This window comes from Gopherus flavomarginatus, chromosome 16 (assembly GCF_025201925.1).
Source record: "Gopherus flavomarginatus isolate rGopFla2 chromosome 16, rGopFla2.mat.asm, whole genome shotgun sequence".
Classification (NCBI taxonomy): Eukaryota; Metazoa; Chordata; order Testudines; family Testudinidae; genus Gopherus; species Gopherus flavomarginatus.
In genome coordinates this window covers 4,009,068-4,027,334 of record NC_066632.1, presented here as the reverse complement: position 1 = coordinate 4,027,334, position 18,267 = coordinate 4,009,068, and the positions used below count along the sequence as shown (strand labels likewise).

General features: G+C 61.8%; 1 protein-coding gene across 2 annotated transcripts in view; it reads left to right on the top strand.

Moving 5' to 3' along the window:
• Window positions 1-39: 39 nt before the first annotated feature.
• PRKCSH (protein kinase C substrate 80K-H) overlaps window positions 40-18,267 on the top strand; it is a 38,961-nt gene continuing 20,733 nt past the window's right edge. The window contains exons 1-12 of one of the 2 annotated variants that reach the window (XM_050925032.1): window positions 40-203; window positions 738-846; window positions 1,641-1,757; window positions 2,530-2,625; window positions 2,730-2,787; window positions 5,808-5,925; window positions 6,578-6,707; window positions 7,833-7,917; window positions 9,400-9,478; window positions 11,135-11,221; window positions 11,883-12,026; window positions 12,771-12,867. In XM_050925032.1, the coding sequence (XP_050780989.1) occupies window positions 762-846; window positions 1,641-1,757; window positions 2,530-2,625; window positions 2,730-2,787; window positions 5,808-5,925; window positions 6,578-6,707; window positions 7,833-7,917; window positions 9,400-9,478; window positions 11,135-11,221; window positions 11,883-12,026; window positions 12,771-12,867 (1,096 nt within the window). In that variant the 5' untranslated portion in view covers window positions 40-203; window positions 738-761. The remainder of the gene's footprint in view (window positions 204-737; window positions 847-1,640; window positions 1,758-2,529; window positions 2,626-2,729; window positions 2,788-5,807; window positions 5,926-6,577; window positions 6,708-7,832; window positions 7,918-9,399; window positions 9,479-11,134; window positions 11,222-11,882; window positions 12,027-12,770; window positions 12,868-18,267) is intronic. The other variant, XR_007769649.1, reaches the window with a different exon arrangement.

The window sequence follows — 18,267 nt, the reverse complement described above, 5'->3', positions numbered from 1 at the left end:
GCCACATCCAAGATGGCCGCCCGCCAGTGGGCCGGGGCGAGCCCTGCCACTCTCAACATGGCGGCCCGAGGGCGCCGTTTCCTTTGTCTCTCCCGCCTCCATCCCTGTGCGGGCGCCCAAGCGGATGTGAGCCGCCGCTGACTTCCGGTTTCTCTGGCGTGGACCCTGGACCCTTCTCCGCGGGGATTCCGCCCCCTCCTCGGGTACCGGGGGCTGGCCGGCGGGGGCGGGGCTGGGGCGATAGGGGCTCACTGGGGGAGGGGCGGGGCTGGGTCTATAGGGGCCCTGGCGGGGGGGGGGTGTTCCATTCTATAGGGGCCTCCATGGGGCAGGGGGAGCTGGATCCATGGGGGCATCAGCGGGGTCTCTATAGGGGCCGCAGTGGGGGAGGGGCTGGGTCTATAGGGGTCTCTGGGGGGTGGACGGGGTTGGGCTGCCTCTATGGGGCCGCAGTGGGGGCTGGGATCTATAGGGGCCCTGATGGGGGGGGTGAGCTCAGTTCTATAGGGGCCTCCGTGGGCGAGAGAGAGGAGCTGGGTCTCTAGGGGCCTCAGCCGGAGTGGGGCTGCGGACTGTGCCCCTCAGTGGGGCAGGAGCTGGGGAGGGCGCTGCAGGCGCTGGGCTGTCCAGGGACGTGTTCCTACGGGGGCTTTATGGGATCTGAGCCCCCCCCGCCGAGGAATGGTGCAGAGGAACCAGCTGCCTGCCCTGGCTCTCTTCTCTCCCCTCCCCGCCAGGATCTGCTGCCTCTGCCTGTGATCATGCTGCTGCCGCTGCTGCTGCCCGCACTGAGCGCCCTGGCCTCTGCCGTGGAGGTGAAGCGACCCCGGGGGGTCTCTTTGACCAGTAAGTTACCAGGAGCTGGCACACAGTCCCATACTGAGTTGGGTCCCTGGCCCTTTAAAAAGGGCTTGGGGGCGTGGCTAGTTAAAGAAATGCCCCTTTGTCATCTAGCTGCAGAGTGCCCCTTTATGGGGGCAGAGCTGCTGCACCCACCCAGGCACCTCCAGCATTGGCCAGCGGCTCTGAGTTCATGGATGTGCCGGGCCCTATAATCCCCCGCCAAGGTAGATGGTATTTAACTAGCTGGGGAAACTGAGGCACAGAGCAGGCGAGTGCTTATCCCCAAGATATTCTGGGAAATCGGGGTTTGAGCCAGGACTAGAGCCCAGGAGTCCTGAATTACCACCCCTGCTTTAATCACTAGACCCCAAGCCCCTCCCTGAGCTGGGAATAGAACCCAGGGGTCCTGACTCCCAGCCCCCTGCTCTAACCACTCCCTTCCCAGATCTCAGAAGAGAACGTGGGGTCCTGACTCCCAGCCCCCCTGCTCTAACTACTAGCCCGCAGCTCCACCTGTGAGGCCTGGGGGATGGCAGCAGTCAAGTTGCCTTCTGTTTGGCAAGCGAGGGTGGCAGAGTAAAAGCTCTGCAACCTGGTCATTAAAATCGGGGCGTTCTTAATGAGCCGCCCCTCCTCTCTTGACTGCGGGCGCCGTGGTGGTGGGGCTGATGGGTGACAGCTTGTCCTAGTACTTGGGTGGGGTCTGGAGGAAGCGCAGGCCCCAAGAGGGAGGGGTTGTGGGTGCATCTCCACAGATTCCCCCTTCCCTGTCATGTCTCCGGTTCTCTCCCTCTCAGACCATCACTTCTATGCGGAATCGAAGCCATTCACCTGCCTGGACGGGTCCTCAACCATCGCCTTCGAGTGGGTCAATGACGATTACTGCGACTGTCAGGATGGCTCGGACGAGCCAGGTGGGTGACGGGCCGGAGAGCCCCCCCTGCCGGTAAGGCAGCAGCGTGCCCCGCCCTGGCATTCGCTGCTGCGTTGGCGTGGGGCTGTGCCCGAAAGAGCAGAGGGCATATGCGGGGACTGGGGGGGAGAGGACACAAGGCAGCTACGGGGGGCATGATGGGAGGCACGAAGTAGAGGGGCGAAGAGGGGACTGAGGGGGTGTCGCTCACTCCCCTCAAGTGTGGCTCGGCATGTCTCATCTAGTCGATTCCCTGCCATCGCGGGGGCCCCGGGGACACCTTGGCCTCTCCTGGTCTCTGCCCGTGGCACAGCTTAGCCTCTAGAGGGAGGGGGACTGAAATCACGTCCGGTCCTGAGGCATGGTCCCCAGCCTGCGCTGGCCAGGAGGACAGGCCAGGTGATCCCTTCTGGTGTTCGATGCGCTGAAATAAGCCTCGCGTTGCTCTGTCCTCGCTACCCTTGCGCTCGGAGGTCGCGCTAAGCACGCCTTGTGGCTGAGCCGTGCGGTGGGTGCTGTCCCAGGGAACTGGGGGAGAATCTGCCCTGGGGGGGGAGGCGTTGGAGGCCTGTCAGCCCCCTGCAGCCACGCTGCAGACTGGTTGGGCTGGCAGGCTATGCTCGCTGGAGCGTTAGCTGTGGGCTATGTAGCTATGTAGACGGGACTCGGGTTACGTGTGCTGTGAAGCCTGGCCCTGAGGGCGAGGAGACTGGGCAGCTGCCCGCTGTGGGTCTGTGCTTTGCCAACCAGCAGGGCTGTTGTGTGTCTTTCAGGGACCTCGGCTTGCCCCAACGGCCGGTTTCACTGCACCAACGCCGGCTACCGGCCACAGTACATCCCCTCCTCCCGCGTCAACGACGGCGTCTGCGGTAAGCTGGGCCACCCCTGCTCGTGGGCCAGGGGGGGCGCTCTGCCTGGGGGCGCCTGGGGGCGCAGGGCGGGGCCATGACAGCCGCTCTTGTCTCGCTTTCAGATTGCTGCGACGCCACGGACGAGTACAACAGCGGCTTCGTGTGTGAGAACACCTGCAAGTAAGAGCAGCCCGCGGGCTGGGATCAGAGTCGTCTGGGGGGACTGGATGGCTCGGGGGCCGTGGGGCCTTTCCCCTCTAGGTGGCACCAGCTCCAGGCTGGCCCCAAGGCAGGGGACTGGCTGGCTCAGGAGGTGAAGAATGGGACACAGGGACTTTCCCCTGTAGGGGTTGCTGGCTCTGATCTGGCCGTAGGGCAGGGAAGTGGCTGGCTCAGGGGCATGGAGTGGGCCACGGGGCCTTTCCCCTCTAGGAGGCGCTGGCTCTGATCTGGCCGTAGGGCAGGGAAGTGGCTGGCTCAGGGGCATGGAGTGGGCCACGGGGCCTTTCCCCTGTAGGGGTTGCTGGCTCTGATCTGGCCGTAGGGCAGGGAAGTGGCTGGCTCAGGGGCATGGAGTGGGCCACGGGGCCTTTCCCCTCTAGGAGGCGCTGGCTCTGATCTGGCCGTAGGGCAGGGAAGTGGCTGGCTCAGCGGCATGGAGTGGGCCACGGGGCCTCTCCCTTCTAGGGGGCGCTGGCTCTGATCTGGCCCGAGGGCAGGGAAATGGCTGGCTCAGCGGCATGGAGTGGGCCACGGGGCCTTTCCCATATAGGGGGTGCTGGCTCTGATCTGGCCTGAGGGCAGGGAAGTGGCTGGCTCAGCGGCATGGAGTGGGCCACGGGGCCTTTCCCCTGTAGGGGTTGCTGGCTCTGATCTGGCCCGAGGGCAGGGAAGCGGCTGGCTCAGCGGCATGGAGTGGGCCACAGGGCCTTTCCCATATAGGGGGCGCTGGCTCTGATCTGGCCCGAGGGTGGGGAAGTGGCTGGCTCAGCGGCATGGAGTGGGCCACAGGGCCTTTCCCATATAGGGGGCGCTGGCTCTGATCTGGCCCGAGGGTGGGGAAGTGGCTGGCTCAGCGGCATGGAGTGGGCCACGGGGCCTTTCCCCTGTAGGGGGCGCTGGCTCTGATCTGGCCCTAGGGCAGGGAAGTGGCTGGCTCAGCGGCATGGAGTGGGCCACGGGGCCTTTCCCCTGTAGGGGTTGCTGGCTCTGATCTGGCCCGAGGGCGGGGAAATGGCTGGCTCAGGGGCATGGAGTGGGCCACGGGGCCTTTCCCATATAGGGGTTGCTGGCTCTGATCTGGACCTAGGGCAGGGAAGTGGCTGGCTCAGCGGCATGGAGTGGGCCACGGGGCCTTTCCCCTGTAGGGGTTGCTGGCTCTGATCTGGCCCGAGGGCGGGGAAATGGCTGGCTCAGCGGCATGGAGTGGGCCACGGGGCCTCTCCCTTCTAGGGGGCGCTGGCTCTGATCTGGCCTGAGGGCAGGGAAATGGCTGGCTCAGCGGCATGGAGTGGGCCACGGGGCCTTTCCCATATAGGGGGCGCTGGCTCTGATCTGGACCTAGGGCAGGGAAGCGGCTGGCTCAGGGGCATGGAGTGGTCCACGGGGCCTTTCCCCTGTAGGGGTTGCTGGCTCTGATCTGGCCCTAGGGCAGGGAAGTGGCTGGCTCAGGGGCATGGAGTGGGCCACGGGGCCTTTCCCCTGTAGGGGGTGCTGGCTCTGATCTGGCCCTAGGGCAGGGAAGTGGCTGGCTCAGGGGCATGGAGTGGGCCACGGGGCCTTTCCCCTGTAGGGGGTGCTGGCTCTGATCTGGCCCTAGGGCAGGGAAGTGGCTGGCTCAGGGGCATGGAGTGGGCCACGGGGCCTTTCCCCTCTAGGAGGCGCTGGCTCTGATCTGGCCCGAGGGCAGGGAAGTGGCTGGCTCAGGGACATGGAGTGGGCCACGGGGCCTCTCCCTTCTAGGGGGTGCTGGCTCTGATCTGGCCCGAGGGCGGGGAAGTGGCTGGCTCAGCGGCATGGAGTGGGCCACGGGGCCTTTCCCCTGTAGGGGTTGCTGGCTCTGATCTGGCCCGAGGGCAGGGAAGTGGCTGGCTCAGGGGCATGGAGTGGGCCACGGGGCCTTTCCCATATAGGGGGCGCTGGCTCTGATCTGGCCGTAGGGCAGGGAAGTGGCTGGCTCAGCGGCATGGAGTGGGCCACGGGGCTTTTCCCATATAGGGGGTGCTGGCTCTGATCTGGCCCGAGGGCGGGGAAGTGGCTGGCTCAGCGGCATGGAGTGGGCCACGGGGCCTTTCCCCTGTAGGGGTTGCTGGCTCTGATCTGGCCCGAGGGCAGGGAAGTGGCTGGCTCAGGGGCATGGAGTGGGCCACGGGGCCTTTCCCATATAGGGGTTGCTGGCTCTGATCTGGCCCGAGGGCAGGGAAGTGGCTGGCTCAGCGGCATGGAGTGGGCCACGGGGCCTTTCCCATATAGGGGTTGCTGGCTCTGATCTGGCCCTAGGGCAGGGAAATGGCTGGCTCAGCGGCATGGAGTGGGCCACGGGGCCTCTCCCTTCTAGGGGGCGCTGGCTCTGATCTGGCCCGAGGGCGGGGAAGTGGCTGGCTGGCTCAGGGCCCCTTGAGGGCTCTGTCTCCCATTGAGTTGCACCCCTGTGTTTAGCGCCTTGTCCCAGGGGGTTCAGTCCAGCACCCAGCACGTGGATGTCTTCTCATGGAAATCACCACCCGACCTGGCACCCCCATCTCAGCAAAGCAGCCACGGGTCGATGGGGCCCTGGGGTGGGTGACTCCAACCCAGGGCTAGGCTGGTTCGGGGTGCGGGGTGGGGGAGCCGGCCCTGCTCCGAGCAGGGACTTGGCTTATTACCTTGTCGGCTCCTGGGGGAAGCTTAAACTTGGGCGCCTATCGCTGACAGTAGAATTGACCGGGGAAGGCTTGGCCCTGCTCAGCTGGCCCGTCCCTGTGCCAGCCCAGTAGCCAGCTGCCGCCTGGTGCGTCCCATCTCCGCAGCACCTGCTAACACAGCCCGTGACCACATGGTGCCCCTCTCTAGGGGCCGCACCTGTACAGGTGTGAGTCCCAGCCCTGGGGTCTCTCCCTCAGGCAGGAGAGCTCATGCCCTTAGATCCAGCGGTCCCAGGCTCGGTCCCTGGCGCCGCTGGCTCATGCAAGGGCCTCTCGCCTCTCCCCCACCCCATGCAGAGAGATGGGCCGGAAGGAGCGGGAGGTGCTCGCGCAGATGGCAGAAGTGGCCAGGGAAGGCTTCCAGCTCAAGCAGGTGCTGATTGAAGAAGCGAGCAAGGGCAGGGAAGACAAGCAGGTGAGGAGATCGGGGAGCTGGGGGCCGGGTCCCTGCGCTGGTGAGACCAGCCGGGTTGTGGGCATGGAGCCGCCCCTGGGGCCAGGCTGCCGAGGAGGGAGCTCAGAGCAGCATCGGGAGCGCGTCAGCGTCGCTTGCTTGGGTCCGTTGATGCCGCAGCCCCATGGCAGTGTGAGCTGTGAACCCACCACGGACACGGTTCCTAGGCTGAGCCGGGCCCGCCTGGCTCTGCAGCGTAGCTGTAGCCATGATGAGGGAGTGTGGCCCAGGGGAGAGGTCGGTTCTGCTCCCAGCCGCGGGGTAGGGGGGTGATGTAGGCTTCAATCCAGGAGGGGAATGGATTGGGGATCAGGACTCCTGGGTTCAGTTCCCAGCTCTGCTGCTGGGCGACCTTGGGCCAGTCGCTGCATCTCCTCCCCGTGCCTCAGTCCCCTGCATGTGGAACAGAGATGATCCCTGCAGCGGGTGATGAGGGTAAATCCGGGGCAGGAGTGGGGAGCTGTGGCCTGAGGGCCTGAGCCCCCTAGCTGGGCAGGGGCCACTGCTTGGTGACTGCTCAGCGGGCCCGGGCCCGTCCCGCTTCCTAACGCCCCCCACGCTGAGCAGGCCTGGGCCCAGCCCACTCCCCAACACTCCCACTCGCCCCGTGCAGAGGACACTGGCTGAGCTACAGGAGGGGAAGAAGTCTCTGGAGGAGCAAGTGGAGACTCTGAGATCGGTGAAGGATGCAGCAGAGAAGCCAGAAAAGGAAGCCAAGGAGATTCACCAGAAGCAGTGGGAGGGTGAGGGCAGTGCCTGCTCCATGGGGCTCTGGGGGAGGGGGAGGGTGGTGCCTGCTCTGTGGGGCCCTGGGGGAGGGGGAGGGCTCTGGGGGAGCGGGAGGGCTGTGCCTGCTCTGTGGGGCTCTGGGGGAAGGGGAGGGCGGTGCCTGCTCCGTGGGACTCTGGGGGAGCAGGAGGGCAGTGCCTGCTCTGTGGGGCTCTGGGGGAGCGAGAGGGCAGTGCCTGCTCCGTGGGGCTCTGGGGGAGCAGGAGAGCAGTGCCTGCTCTGTGGGGCTCTGGGGGAGCGGGAGGGCAGTGCCTGCTCCGTGGGGCTCTGGGGGAGTGGGAGGGCTCTGGAGGGGCGAGAGGACCGTGCCTGCTCCGTGGGGCTCTGGGGGAGCGGGAGGGCAGTGCCTGCTCCGTGGGGCTCTGGGGGAGCGGGAGGGCAGTGCCTGCTCTGTGGGGCTCTGGGGGAGCGGGAGGGCAGTGCCTGCTCCGTGGGACACTGGGGGAGCGGGAGGGCAGTGCCTGCTCCGTGGGGCTCTGGGGGAGTGGGAGGGCAGTGCCTGCTCCGTGGGGCTCTGGGGGAGCGGAAGGGCAGTGCCCGCTCCGTGGGACACTGGGGGAGGGGGAGGGTGCCCAGCAGTCTCTGTGGGGCTGGGAGCAGTGCCGTGAAAGGCAGCAGGGCCCAGTGGGCAGAGCACCAGGGCAGCAGTCAGGCTCCCCTCTCCCAGGGAGTGCAGCAGACTGGTTGGGTCAGGGAACGGGGCGCCAGGCCCTCTGGTTCGGGGCCTAGCTCCAGGAGAGGAGCGGGGACCAGTGGAGAGATGGGGGGTTCGGGAGCCATTTGGGGGGCTTTGCAGGCTCCATCCCTTTGTCCCTCTCGCAGGGACTTCTGCCGCCTGTTAGCAAACCCGGCTCCGGGCCCTTCCCAGCTGGGGCCACATGGCTGAGCCCTGGCCTGGGACTGGGGGGAGCCGGGTTCCAATCTCGGCTCCGACCGGGACTCGGGCAAGTCACTGGCTCCCTCGGGGCCGCAGCTCCCTGACGTCAGTGCGGTGCCCAGCCTGAGGGTGCCCCCCAGGGGGACACTGAGGTGCGGGGGTGCCGTGCCCTAACCGCAGCTCTGTGACTGGTCCCACACAGAACAGAAGGCGGCCGAGAAGGCGGCGCGGGAGCAGGCCCGAGCCAGCGAAGCCTTCCAGGAGCTGGACGATGACGGGGATGGCCTGTGAGTCTGGAGCTGGGGGGGGGGGGTGAGCAGTGCCCCCTGCCTGTGTGTGCTCCCGGAGCAGGGCCTGGCCTGGCTGGTGCCTTTGCCCCTCACAGAAGTGGGTGAGGCTGAGACCAGACCCCCCTGTAGATGCTCGTGAACTCTGCCTTCGATCCCTGCTGCCATCTCCCCCGGCCCCTCCCCTCTGCCAGTCTCCCTCCGGGCCAGCACAAGACCCCCGGTGGTGCTGGGATAACCTGCCCCAGGGCAAGCCCCCCCACTGCCCTGGCATTGCTCGGGCAATGCCCAGGGAGCTCGCTTCAGCCAGGCGGCCTGGGGCTCGTTGCTGACGGACCAGGCCAGCACTGGAGAGGGGTGGGGGGAGCCAGGCGCACTGAGCAGCTGGGCAAGGGGCACAGGTCAGAGGTGACCCATCCATGTGGGTCGGTGAGGTGCCAGCAAGTCCCAAAGGAGATTGGCAGATGGTCATGTGGGGCAGGTGCCTCTCCAGCTGCTTGGTCCCTTGCCAGCCAGAGGCCCTCAGACTCACGTTGTCTCCACATCCGCCCTCCGCATAGAGGTCCTCATCTGGAATACTGTGTGCAGTTCTGGTCTCCCATGTTTAAGAAGGATGAATTCAAACTGGAACAGATTCAGAGACGGGCAACTAGGATGATCTGAGGAATGCAAAACCTGTCTTATGAAAGGAGACTCAAAGAGCTTGGCTTGTTTAGCCTGACCAAAAGAAGGCTGAGGGGGGATATGCTCGCTCTTTATAAATATATCAGAAGGATTAATATTAGGGAGGGAGAGGAATTATTTAAGCTTAGTAACAATATAGACACAAGAACAAATGGGTATAAACTGGACACTAGGAAGTTTAGACTTGAAATTAGACGAAGGTTTCTAACCATTAGAGGAGTGAAGTTCTAGAACAGCCTTCCAAGGGGAGTAGTGGGGGCAAAAGACATATCTGGCTTTAAGACTAAGCTTGATAAGTTTATGGAAGGGATGGTATGATGGGATAGCCTAATTTTGGCAAATGATCTTTGACTATCAGCAGATAAGTATGCCCAGTGGTCTGTGATGGGATGTTGGATGGGATGGGATCTGAGTTACTGCAGAGAATTCTTTCCTGGGTGTCTGGCTGGTGAGTCGTGCCCACATGCTCAGGGTTTAGCTGATTGCCATATTTGGGGTTGGGAAGGAATTTTCCTCTGGGGCAGATTGGCAGAGGCCCTGGAGGTTTTTCGCCTTCCTCTGCAGCGGGTCACTTGCTGGTGGATTCTCTGCAGCTTGAGGTCTTCAAACCACAATTCGAAGACTTCAATAACTCGGACATAGGTTAGGGGTTTGTTATAGAAGTGGATGGGTGAGATTCTGTGGCCTGCTTTGTGCAGGAGGTCAGACTAGATGATCATATTGGTCCCTTCTGACCCTAAAGTCTGTGAGTCTATGAGGTCACCAGCTCACGCATCCTCCCGCTTCTCCTGGCCACAGGGTGTCAGTGGCCGAGCTCCAGACCCACGTGGAGCTGGATGTGGATGGAGACGGGACCCTCTCTGAAACAGAAGCCCAGGTATGGAGGGGATGGCGTTCCTGGGGAGTGGGGAGGATGGCGTTTCCGGATTGGGGGGGGGGGGGGGGCGGCGTTCCCAGGACAGAGGCACAGTGATGTCCCAAAGAGTTCTTAGCACGTCTAACGTTAACCCTCCAGGTGGGGTCATCCTCCAGTCACCAACAGGGAAACTGAGGCAGGGAAGGGCCTTGACCAACTTTGCTGAGTCGGTGGCACAACATAGCACACTCACAGGGCTGGGAAAAGAACCCCAGGAGTCCTGACTCCCAGCCCCCCTGCTCTAACCAACTAGACCCCGCTCCCCTCCAGATAGAATCCCATGCTCAGATGATTCCTAAACTCTACCACGGGATCGCTTCATCTCACACTGAAATGCAGCCACCTCTGGGGTGGGAAGCAACCGCGGCTTAACAGCTCCCACTACCATCATGTAACAGTGCTCCGTTTGCGTGGGGTGAGATCCTGTCCCACAAAGCCCCCCTCCCCCCCGCCCCATTTGCAGTGAAATCCCACTAATCCCGTTACAAAGGCAGAACTCCGCCAGCTCGCGGAAACCCTCCCGCGCTTGGGCTGCTGTGTTTGCTTCTGTGGCCGCAATGAAACCTGCAGCAATTCAGCTCGGTCCCTGCTGGCCCCCAACTCACCAAAACCCAATTCCACTGCCCCCAAGGGACCAGAGCCACCAGCGTCTGTTCCCCCTGTTCTCCAGCAGGTGGCAGTAACGGCTCAGGCAGGCGTCCTTGCTGCTCCGATCCTGAGGGTGTTTTTGGGGGGAGGGGGTCCCTCCTTCAGCCCTGTTTTCTCTGGGGACTAAGTAGCTTCCTCTCCTGCCTGGTGCTCTGGGTTGCCAGTTGGAATCCAGCCTTGGCCCAGAACGCCAGGAAGCATTAACTGGCTTGGATTAGCTGCCTTGGTAGCCAGAAAAACGCTGGTAGCCTGAGCAGAATCCCATTCCCCTGGGGGCAGCCCGAATTTCGGCAGGAGCCTTGTCCGGCTGGCCCCACGCGGCCGTGCCCCGTGCCCCCGGCTCTGCAAGCTTGCCGTTGGTCTTGCAGGCTCGGCTCCAGATCGCCGGCATCTGGGTGCAGCCCGTACCCGCCGTGGGAGGCGCTTGCTGTCCAGGCCCTCCGGATGGGATCTCGCCCCTAGAAATCAACTCTTCCCCAGGGGAATTTTGGAAGGCAGCTGCCGTGTCGGGCCAAGGCGCAATCTATGGGGCACATTGCGGTAGCGGTTGGAGGCTACAGCTGAGATCTGGGGGCTGCTGGTGTGCCAGGCACTGCGCAGGCTGCCCTGCACCCCCCCCCCCGAGCTCTGGAGGGCCCTCCGTTGAGTCAACTGCAGCACAGATCTGAGAGACCCCAATGAGCGAGGGACAGCACAGACCCCTAGGGAGAGACTGAAAAGGAAGGATGGTTGTCCCTGCTTTAGAGATGGGGAAACCGAGGCACAGAGCGATTTAGAAGTCAGCCAGGGAGACAGTGGCTGAACCCGGAGTCCCAGCTGAGTGCTTTAACCGCTGGCCCAGCCTGCCTCTCTGGTAGCCCCGGCTCCTCTCAGCTGCTGTCCTCTTGGCCTCATCTGCATCCGGTGGCAGAGAGTCCCACAGGCCTTGCTGTGCTCTGCTGTAGTCAAGCCTCAGTGCTTCTCTTGCAGACTCTTCTGGGCAATGCCTTGCAGGCCGATGCCTCCAGCTTCCAGGACGCCGTGTGGGCTGCAATCAAGGAAAACTACAAGCCCGAGGTCAGTGCTCGGGCCGGCCCTCCTCCAAGGGGGCCTCTGCATCCATCTCAGTCTGGAATAACGTAGCGAGCCCCTGGCAGCATTGTGCAGTGGATAGAGCATGGACTGAAACCTGTGTTCCGCTCCTGGCTCTGCCGCAGACCAGCTGGGTGGGCTGGGTGCCTCAGTTTCCCTAGCCCTTACTGCACTAACACGCAGCTTACGGGCATGTGGTGTCGCCAGCGTCACCACTGACTGGGTGTGAAGCCCCCTGGCAGTGTGCAGCATGTTGGGATGATCGGTGGGTGTGCCGCCGGTGGCGAGTCACTTCCCCCATCGGTGCCTCGGTTTCCCCAGCTCTTCTCTCGTGCTTTTCGTCAGTGGAGCTCAAAGTGCTTCACAAAGTAGCTGAGGATCGTTGTCCCCATTGTGCAGGTGGGGAAACTGATGCACAGTGTGGGGAAGTGACACCCCCACAGCAGGGTTGTGGCCCTGTAGGCTGATCACTGCCCCCTGCTCAGTCCCCAGGCTGAGGCCAGGAAAGAGTCCAGGAGTCCAGCCCCCCTGCACATTGCCTCATCCGCTGGCCGGCCCTCTCTCTCCCCTGGGACCCTGCTTGGCAGCGTCAGGGAGCAGCCAGGTGCTGCGGTGACGCTGGCCTGTGCCTGCTGTGTGCTTCCAGGCCCAGCCTGATGCCACTCCCCTGCCCGAGGCCCCGGAGCCCCAGCCGGACCTGCCCTTGGAGCAGCCGGCCCCCGAGGACGACTACGATGAGGAAGAGGAGGAGGAGGGCGACGATGATGAGAGCAACGAAGAGGAGCCGAAGGTAGCGCAGGGGAGGGGCTGTGACCTGGCCCTCGCAGATCCGGGCCAGCTGGGGCAGAGATCGGAGCCCCGGATCTCTCCGGAGACCCCAGTCCTTGCAGCCATCTCCCCACGAGTGATGCCTCCTGCTTGCCCCTGGCACTCAGTTTAATCCCAGCTGCTTAACTCTCCTTCCTGCGAGCCTGCTGGAGTCTCCCGAGCCCCTGTGGGAATTAGGGCCATGAGGAAGCTGATAGGATTCAGGCTTCTGAATCCCTGCAACTCCCCCCCAGTGTCTACCCTGTCCCCCAGGGGACATGCAAGTGACCCCACAGGAGCAGTGGGATCACTGGACCGGGACACACCCATCTAGACCAGCATCCCGTCTCCAGTAAGCCAGGGCCAGGTGCCTCCGCGGAAGGAGGTGGAATAACCAGCCCCCAGGGACAGGCTCCTCCGAGCTCAGCCCCTGTCCCAAAGGGGAGGGGGAGGGGTGGTTCTAACCCTCCCGAACCCTTGGTCATTCTCCCTCTGGGTAATCTCATTCTCCGTCTAAACGCCCAGCCCCTCTTGCCCTCCTGCTGAGCTCCGTGCCCTCATGTGGCAGTGAGTTCTGCCGGCTCATTGCATAGAACTAGAGAGTTGCATGATCCCAGCGTGGGCTCCGTGCATCCTTCCATTCAGGGACTCCCTGCAGCCTCTCCCTCGCCCTGCCCCCCCCCGCAGTGAGCCAGGGGTCCAATCCACCTTCCCTTTGCCCCTTCAGGTCCCCCCACCCAAGCAGCCGTCCGACAAGACAGCGGAGGAGGACGAGGCGGAGAAGATGCCCCCGTATGATGAAGCAACACAGGCCCTCATCGACGGTAAGGCTTTAAATCGGGGCCAGAACCTGCCCACGGCGGGGTGGGGAATTCTCTCCCAACGGGTTCCTGAATGTGCCAATAAGGTGCTGAATAACTCCACTTCTGGTTGCCAGTGTCCCTGTACAAGTATCAGAGGGGTAGCCGTGTTAGTCTGGATCTGTAAAAACAGCAAAGAATCCTGTGGCACCTTATAGACTAACAGACGTTTTGGAGCATGAGCTTTCGTGGATGAATACCCACTTAGTCAGATGCATGTAGTGGAAATTTCCAAGGGCAGGTATATATATGCAAGCAAGCTACAGATAATGAGGTAGTTCAATCAGGGACGATGAGGCCCTGTTCTAGCAGTTGAGGTGTGAAAACCAAGGGAGGAGAAACTGGTTTTGTAGTTGACAAGCCATTCACAGTCTTTGTTTAATCCTGAGCTGATGGGGTCAAATTTGCAGGTGAACTGAAGCTCTGCAGTTTCTCTTTGAAGTCTGGTCCTGAAGTTTTTTTTGCTGCAGGATGGTCACCTTAAGGTCTGCTATAGTGTGGCCAGGGAGGTTGAAGTGTTCTCCTACAGGTTTTTGTACTTCGCCATTCCTAATGTCTGATTTGTGTCCATTTATCCTTTTCCGAAGAGACTGTCCAGTTTGGCCGATGTACATAGCAGAGGGGCATTGCTGGCATATGATGGCTTATATTACATTGGTGGACGTGCAGGTGAATGAACCGGTGATGGTGTGGCTGATCTGGTTAGGTCCTGTGATGGTGTCGCTGGTGTAGATATGTGGGCAGAGTTGGCATTGAGGTTTGTTGCATGGATTGGTTCCTGAGCTAGAGTTCCTATGATGCAGTGTGCAGTTACTGGTGAGAATATGTTTCAGGTTGGCAGGTTGTCTGTGGGCGAGGACTGGCCTGCCACCCAAGGCCTGTGAAAGTGTGGGATCATTGTCCAGGATGGGTTGTAGATCCCTGATGATGCGTTGGAGGGGTTTTAGCTGAGGACTGTAAGTGATGGCCAGTGGAGTTCTATTGGTTTCCTTCTTGGGTTTGTCTTGCAGTAGGAGGCTTCTGGGTACACATCTGGCTCTGTTGATCTGTTTCCTTATTTCCTCCTGCGGGTATTGTAGTTTTGAGAATGCTTGGTGGAGATGTTGTAGGTGTTGGTCTGTGTCTGAGGGGTTAGAGCACATGTGGTTGTACCTCAGTGCTTGGCTGTAGACAATGGATCGTGTGATGTGTCCGGGATGGAAGCTGGAGGCATGAAGGTAGGCATAGCGGTCGGTAGGTTTTCGGTATAGGGTGGTGGTAATGTGACCATCACTTATTTGCACCGTGGTGTCTAGGAAGTGGACCTCCCGTGTAGATTGGTCCAGGCTGAGGTAGATGGTGGGGTGGAAGCTGTTGAAATCGTGGTGGAATTTTTCCAGAGTCTCCTTCCCATGGGTCCAGATGATGAAGATGTCATCAGTGTAGCGTGGGTAGAGAAGGGGCGTGAGTGTACGAGAGCTGAGGAAGCGTTGTTCCAGGTCGGCCATAAAAATATTGGCATGTCCCTGTACAGACATCGCAGCCCCAGCAGGGGGAGCTCCATGTATGTAGCGGGAAGCAGGGGGGACCCCCAATCCCTTAGCCGGGCGCAGAATTCAAACTGGGGTCGCCCCTCGTTTCCGCGTGACTCTGCCACCCCGCGTCCCAAAGCCTGGTCCGAATGCCAGCAGTCGTGTGAGCCCCTAGTGAACGTCGGCGTTGGCAGCTTCTCCTGGCTCAGGGGTCGCTCCGTGACTGACCGAAGTCAACGCGCGTTTACCAGCGTCCCTCACTGGCATCTGGGCTCCCAGCCCAGGGGTGCAGAAGCCCCCAGCGGTGGGTTCCTTGCCACAGCCTCGCGTTTGGTGCAAACCTGAGCAGCTCCTGTTATTCTCTGTAAATACCGTCACCAAGAGACTTCTGGGCTTGCTGCAGAACGTGCCCCCTGAGCTGTAAACAAAAGCCGTTCGCTCTAAGATTGATCGAGCGCGGGCCGGGCTGCTCGGGCGTGGGCGGGAGGAGCCGAGCCGATTTGTGTCTGCCTGTCAGTGAGTCAGAGCGTAGCCAAGAACTCACCAGTTCCTCTCGACTCCGGGCTCAAGGGCTTTGCCGCTGGTTCCCTTCCAGAGCCCGTCGCCCTGCCAAGACAGGCCCGGAGCTTCAAAGCGACGTAGGCGCCTAACTCCCTTTGGTTCCAAGGGGAATTGGGCACCTCAGTACCTTCAAGGGTCTGGGCCAGAGGCAGAAGGCTAAAGCTGTGAGGATGGGTCATGACTCGTGCTCAGTCCCAAGGAACGTGGGAACTGGGCAGCCACCTCTGAGGGGTGGCACTGCAGCTGATTGGGGGCGCACGGCAATGCTGCCGAGTGCTGGGGAGGGGTTCGAGGATGCCGAAGTATCAGCAGCTCGAATCGCAAGGAGCAGGAAATGGCAGTTGCCAGCAATACCCTGTTTCTCTGGCCCCTGTCACCTGGGCACCTCGCAATCTTTAGCGTAGTTCTCCTCAGGCAGGACAGTGGTGTTATCCCCATGTCCTAGATGGGGAAACTGAGGCACAGAGACGGAGGGACTTGTTCTCACAGAGTCACTGGTCGATGCTCTGGCACTACTCCATACGAAACCAGTCAGGACTCTGGGGGAGCCTCCTCTCTGGGAGCAGACTGTCTCCAGGCAAGAAGCTTCCACCTTCCTGGGCCTGAGCTCAGAGTATTCAGCATCCTCTGCCCCACCGTGCACTTCCCGCAGCGAGTCCGCACAGGCGGGCTCCTGGGGAAGCCAGAGGGCCCCGCACCCCAACTCCGCAGGCAGACGTGACTGTCAGCCAGAAGATTTATTAGCCGACAGGAACACAGTCCAACCCAGAGCTTGTAGGTACAGGAAAGAGGATCCTGAGTCAGGTCCATCTTGGGGCCAGGGAGGCCAGGGCCCCATCTGACCCCCCTCCATTTCCCCAGCCAGCTCCAACCAGAAATGCCCCAGCCCCCCCTCTGGCCTTTTGTCTCTTTCCCCGGGCCAGGAGGTCACCTGATCTCTTTGTTCTCCAACACTTTCAGCTGGCACCTTTGCAGAGGAGAAGCCCAGGCCATCAGTTACCAGGAGACAGGGTGTCGGCCATTCTGTGTGCAGATGCTATCACAATGGCCCTTTAGGGATCTGCAACAATCACCCCCCCTTATCCCACCACCTAGATACTTAAGAAATGCATAGAGGAAATTGAGGCACCCTCACAGTATTCTGGGAAAACATTAACATTCCCACTTTGTCACCTGGACCTCAAGTCGGACAGGCTAGTGCTCTAACCACTGGTCCATCCTTTCTCTAGCCAGAATTCGCTTCACCTCTTAGCTTTGCAGCCGGTGCACTTTTATTTCCCCCCGGGCAGAGCAAGTGCCATTCCCTGGATGGTATCTGTCCAGCCAGACCACCTTGGATTCCATCCCGCCGTGCCCCGGCCATGGCTCACGCTCTGCGCACACGACCCAGAGGCACCTTTCGTCAGGCCCGACGCTGGGGGAACAGTGGATTTCTCCGGCCTGGAACCCAGGAGCCAGCCAAGCTGATCTCACATCTTGGGATCTCAGGATCCTCCTGCCTCTGTGCACAGAATCCCAAGATGGGGCCGACTCAGGGAATGGCCGGAGCTCAGCACTTCCAGCGAGCTCGCCCCGGGGCGCGTGCCCTGTCCGGGACCACCCACCCGTCACAGGACGGAGGATACATTAGCAAACCAGCCGCCGTGTCAAACCAAAGGCTCGCTTCCCTCCCCCCCGCCTGATTGCTCCTGCCGCAGCCTGCACTGGTGGTGACCCTCTGCCGTCTCTCGGGTGTTGGAAGCCCCTGTTTCATGGCAGCGCCCCTGCCAGCCCCTGTTTCCCCATCTGTTCCGGCAGTGAGGGAGAGGAGGGGCGGGGGAAGCTGACTCATTGTCTCCTTGTAATGAACTCTTTGCATAGAGCAACGTGGGGGGAGGCGCCTGGCTTTGAGACAGCGCTGGCGGGGCCATGAGAATCCGTCCAGCCCTCTCCCAAAACCCTCCAGTGAAGGTTGTCCCTGGTCCTACTGTTCTTACAGGCAGGAGGGTTTCCTGGTGACTGAACCGAAATCTGCTCTGCTGTAGTTTGAACCTGTTGCCCCTTGTCCTGTGCTCTGTGGCAAGAAAGAGCAGCTTTTCACCAGCTATTTCATGGCAGCATTTCAAGTATTTGAAGACCACTGTCAGGTCCCCCTCAATCTCCTCTTTTCCAAACGCCACGGCCCCGGTTCCTTCAGCCTTCGCTCGCGTGGCTGGCGTCCTCTCCATTTGAGCATCTGGGTCGCTCGCCTCTGGGTCCTTCTCAGCTTCTCTCCATCCAAACCTGGGCACCGTGCTCGGGCTGAGGCCCAGCCAGCGCTGAGCAGAGCGGGACTCGCCTCCCGTGACTTGCACACTGGGCCTCTGTCAGTGCAACCTAAAATTGCATTTGCTTTTCCCTGCAACAGCAGCGTGTTGCTGACTCATGGCTTGGCTGGGATGCTCCACAAGTCCCAGAGGCTTCTCGGCAGGGCTGCTGCCAAGCCGGTTCTCCCCCAGCCTGTAATTGTGCAGCTGGTTTTTCTTCCCCCAGGGCAGCACCTCAGCTTTGTCATTTTGTGGTGTGGAGCCCAGTTCTCCCTCTGAACCTTAGCTCTGTCCTCCAGAGTGTTAGCGCCCGCCCTCACGGCTTAACTTCCCACCCGCTGGGAGGCAGGGCAGTGCGGTGCTGTTATCCCCGTGGGTAGATGGGGGAAACTGAGGCTCAGAGAAGTGAAGGCCAGTCCTCAACCTCTCTGAGCCTCAGTTTCCCCCATCTGCCCATGGGGATAACAGCCCCTCTAGCTGGGGTGCTTTGGGCTCAAGCCAGCTGGGCCTGTTGGACCTAGTCCTGCCACAAGGCGCTGGCTCCTCTGGCATGGGCAGGTCGCTCTGCAGCCCACAGGGGGATTTGCAGCTGGGCAGCTCTCGCTGGAGCACAGAGACAAGCCCAGAGGGTCTGTCCGCACCCCACAGCTAACCCCCTCCCCTGGGTATGTTGGTGCTTTAAGCCCCGGGGCAGGGGTGACGTCGGAGCCTGGGTTCCGGTTTCACGCTGGCTGGAGCCCGCCCGCCTTGCAGTGCGGACACAGGCTGAATTGCTCACGGGCACCATGTCCTCCTGTGCCCTTCGCACAATGCCCCTGAGGGGCAGACGAGTTTCCCCCAGCTGATTGGGAAAGCACCCCTGAGCGGCTCAGCGCGGGCTGCTGCAGGACGCATCCGGGCAGTGCCCTCACTCAGCTTGGGCTTTGCTGTCGGGACGCTCACAGCCAGGCAAGGCCACCCCGGGCCGATCCCCTGAGGGGACCCCGGCGGGGCAGGGGCTCGAAACC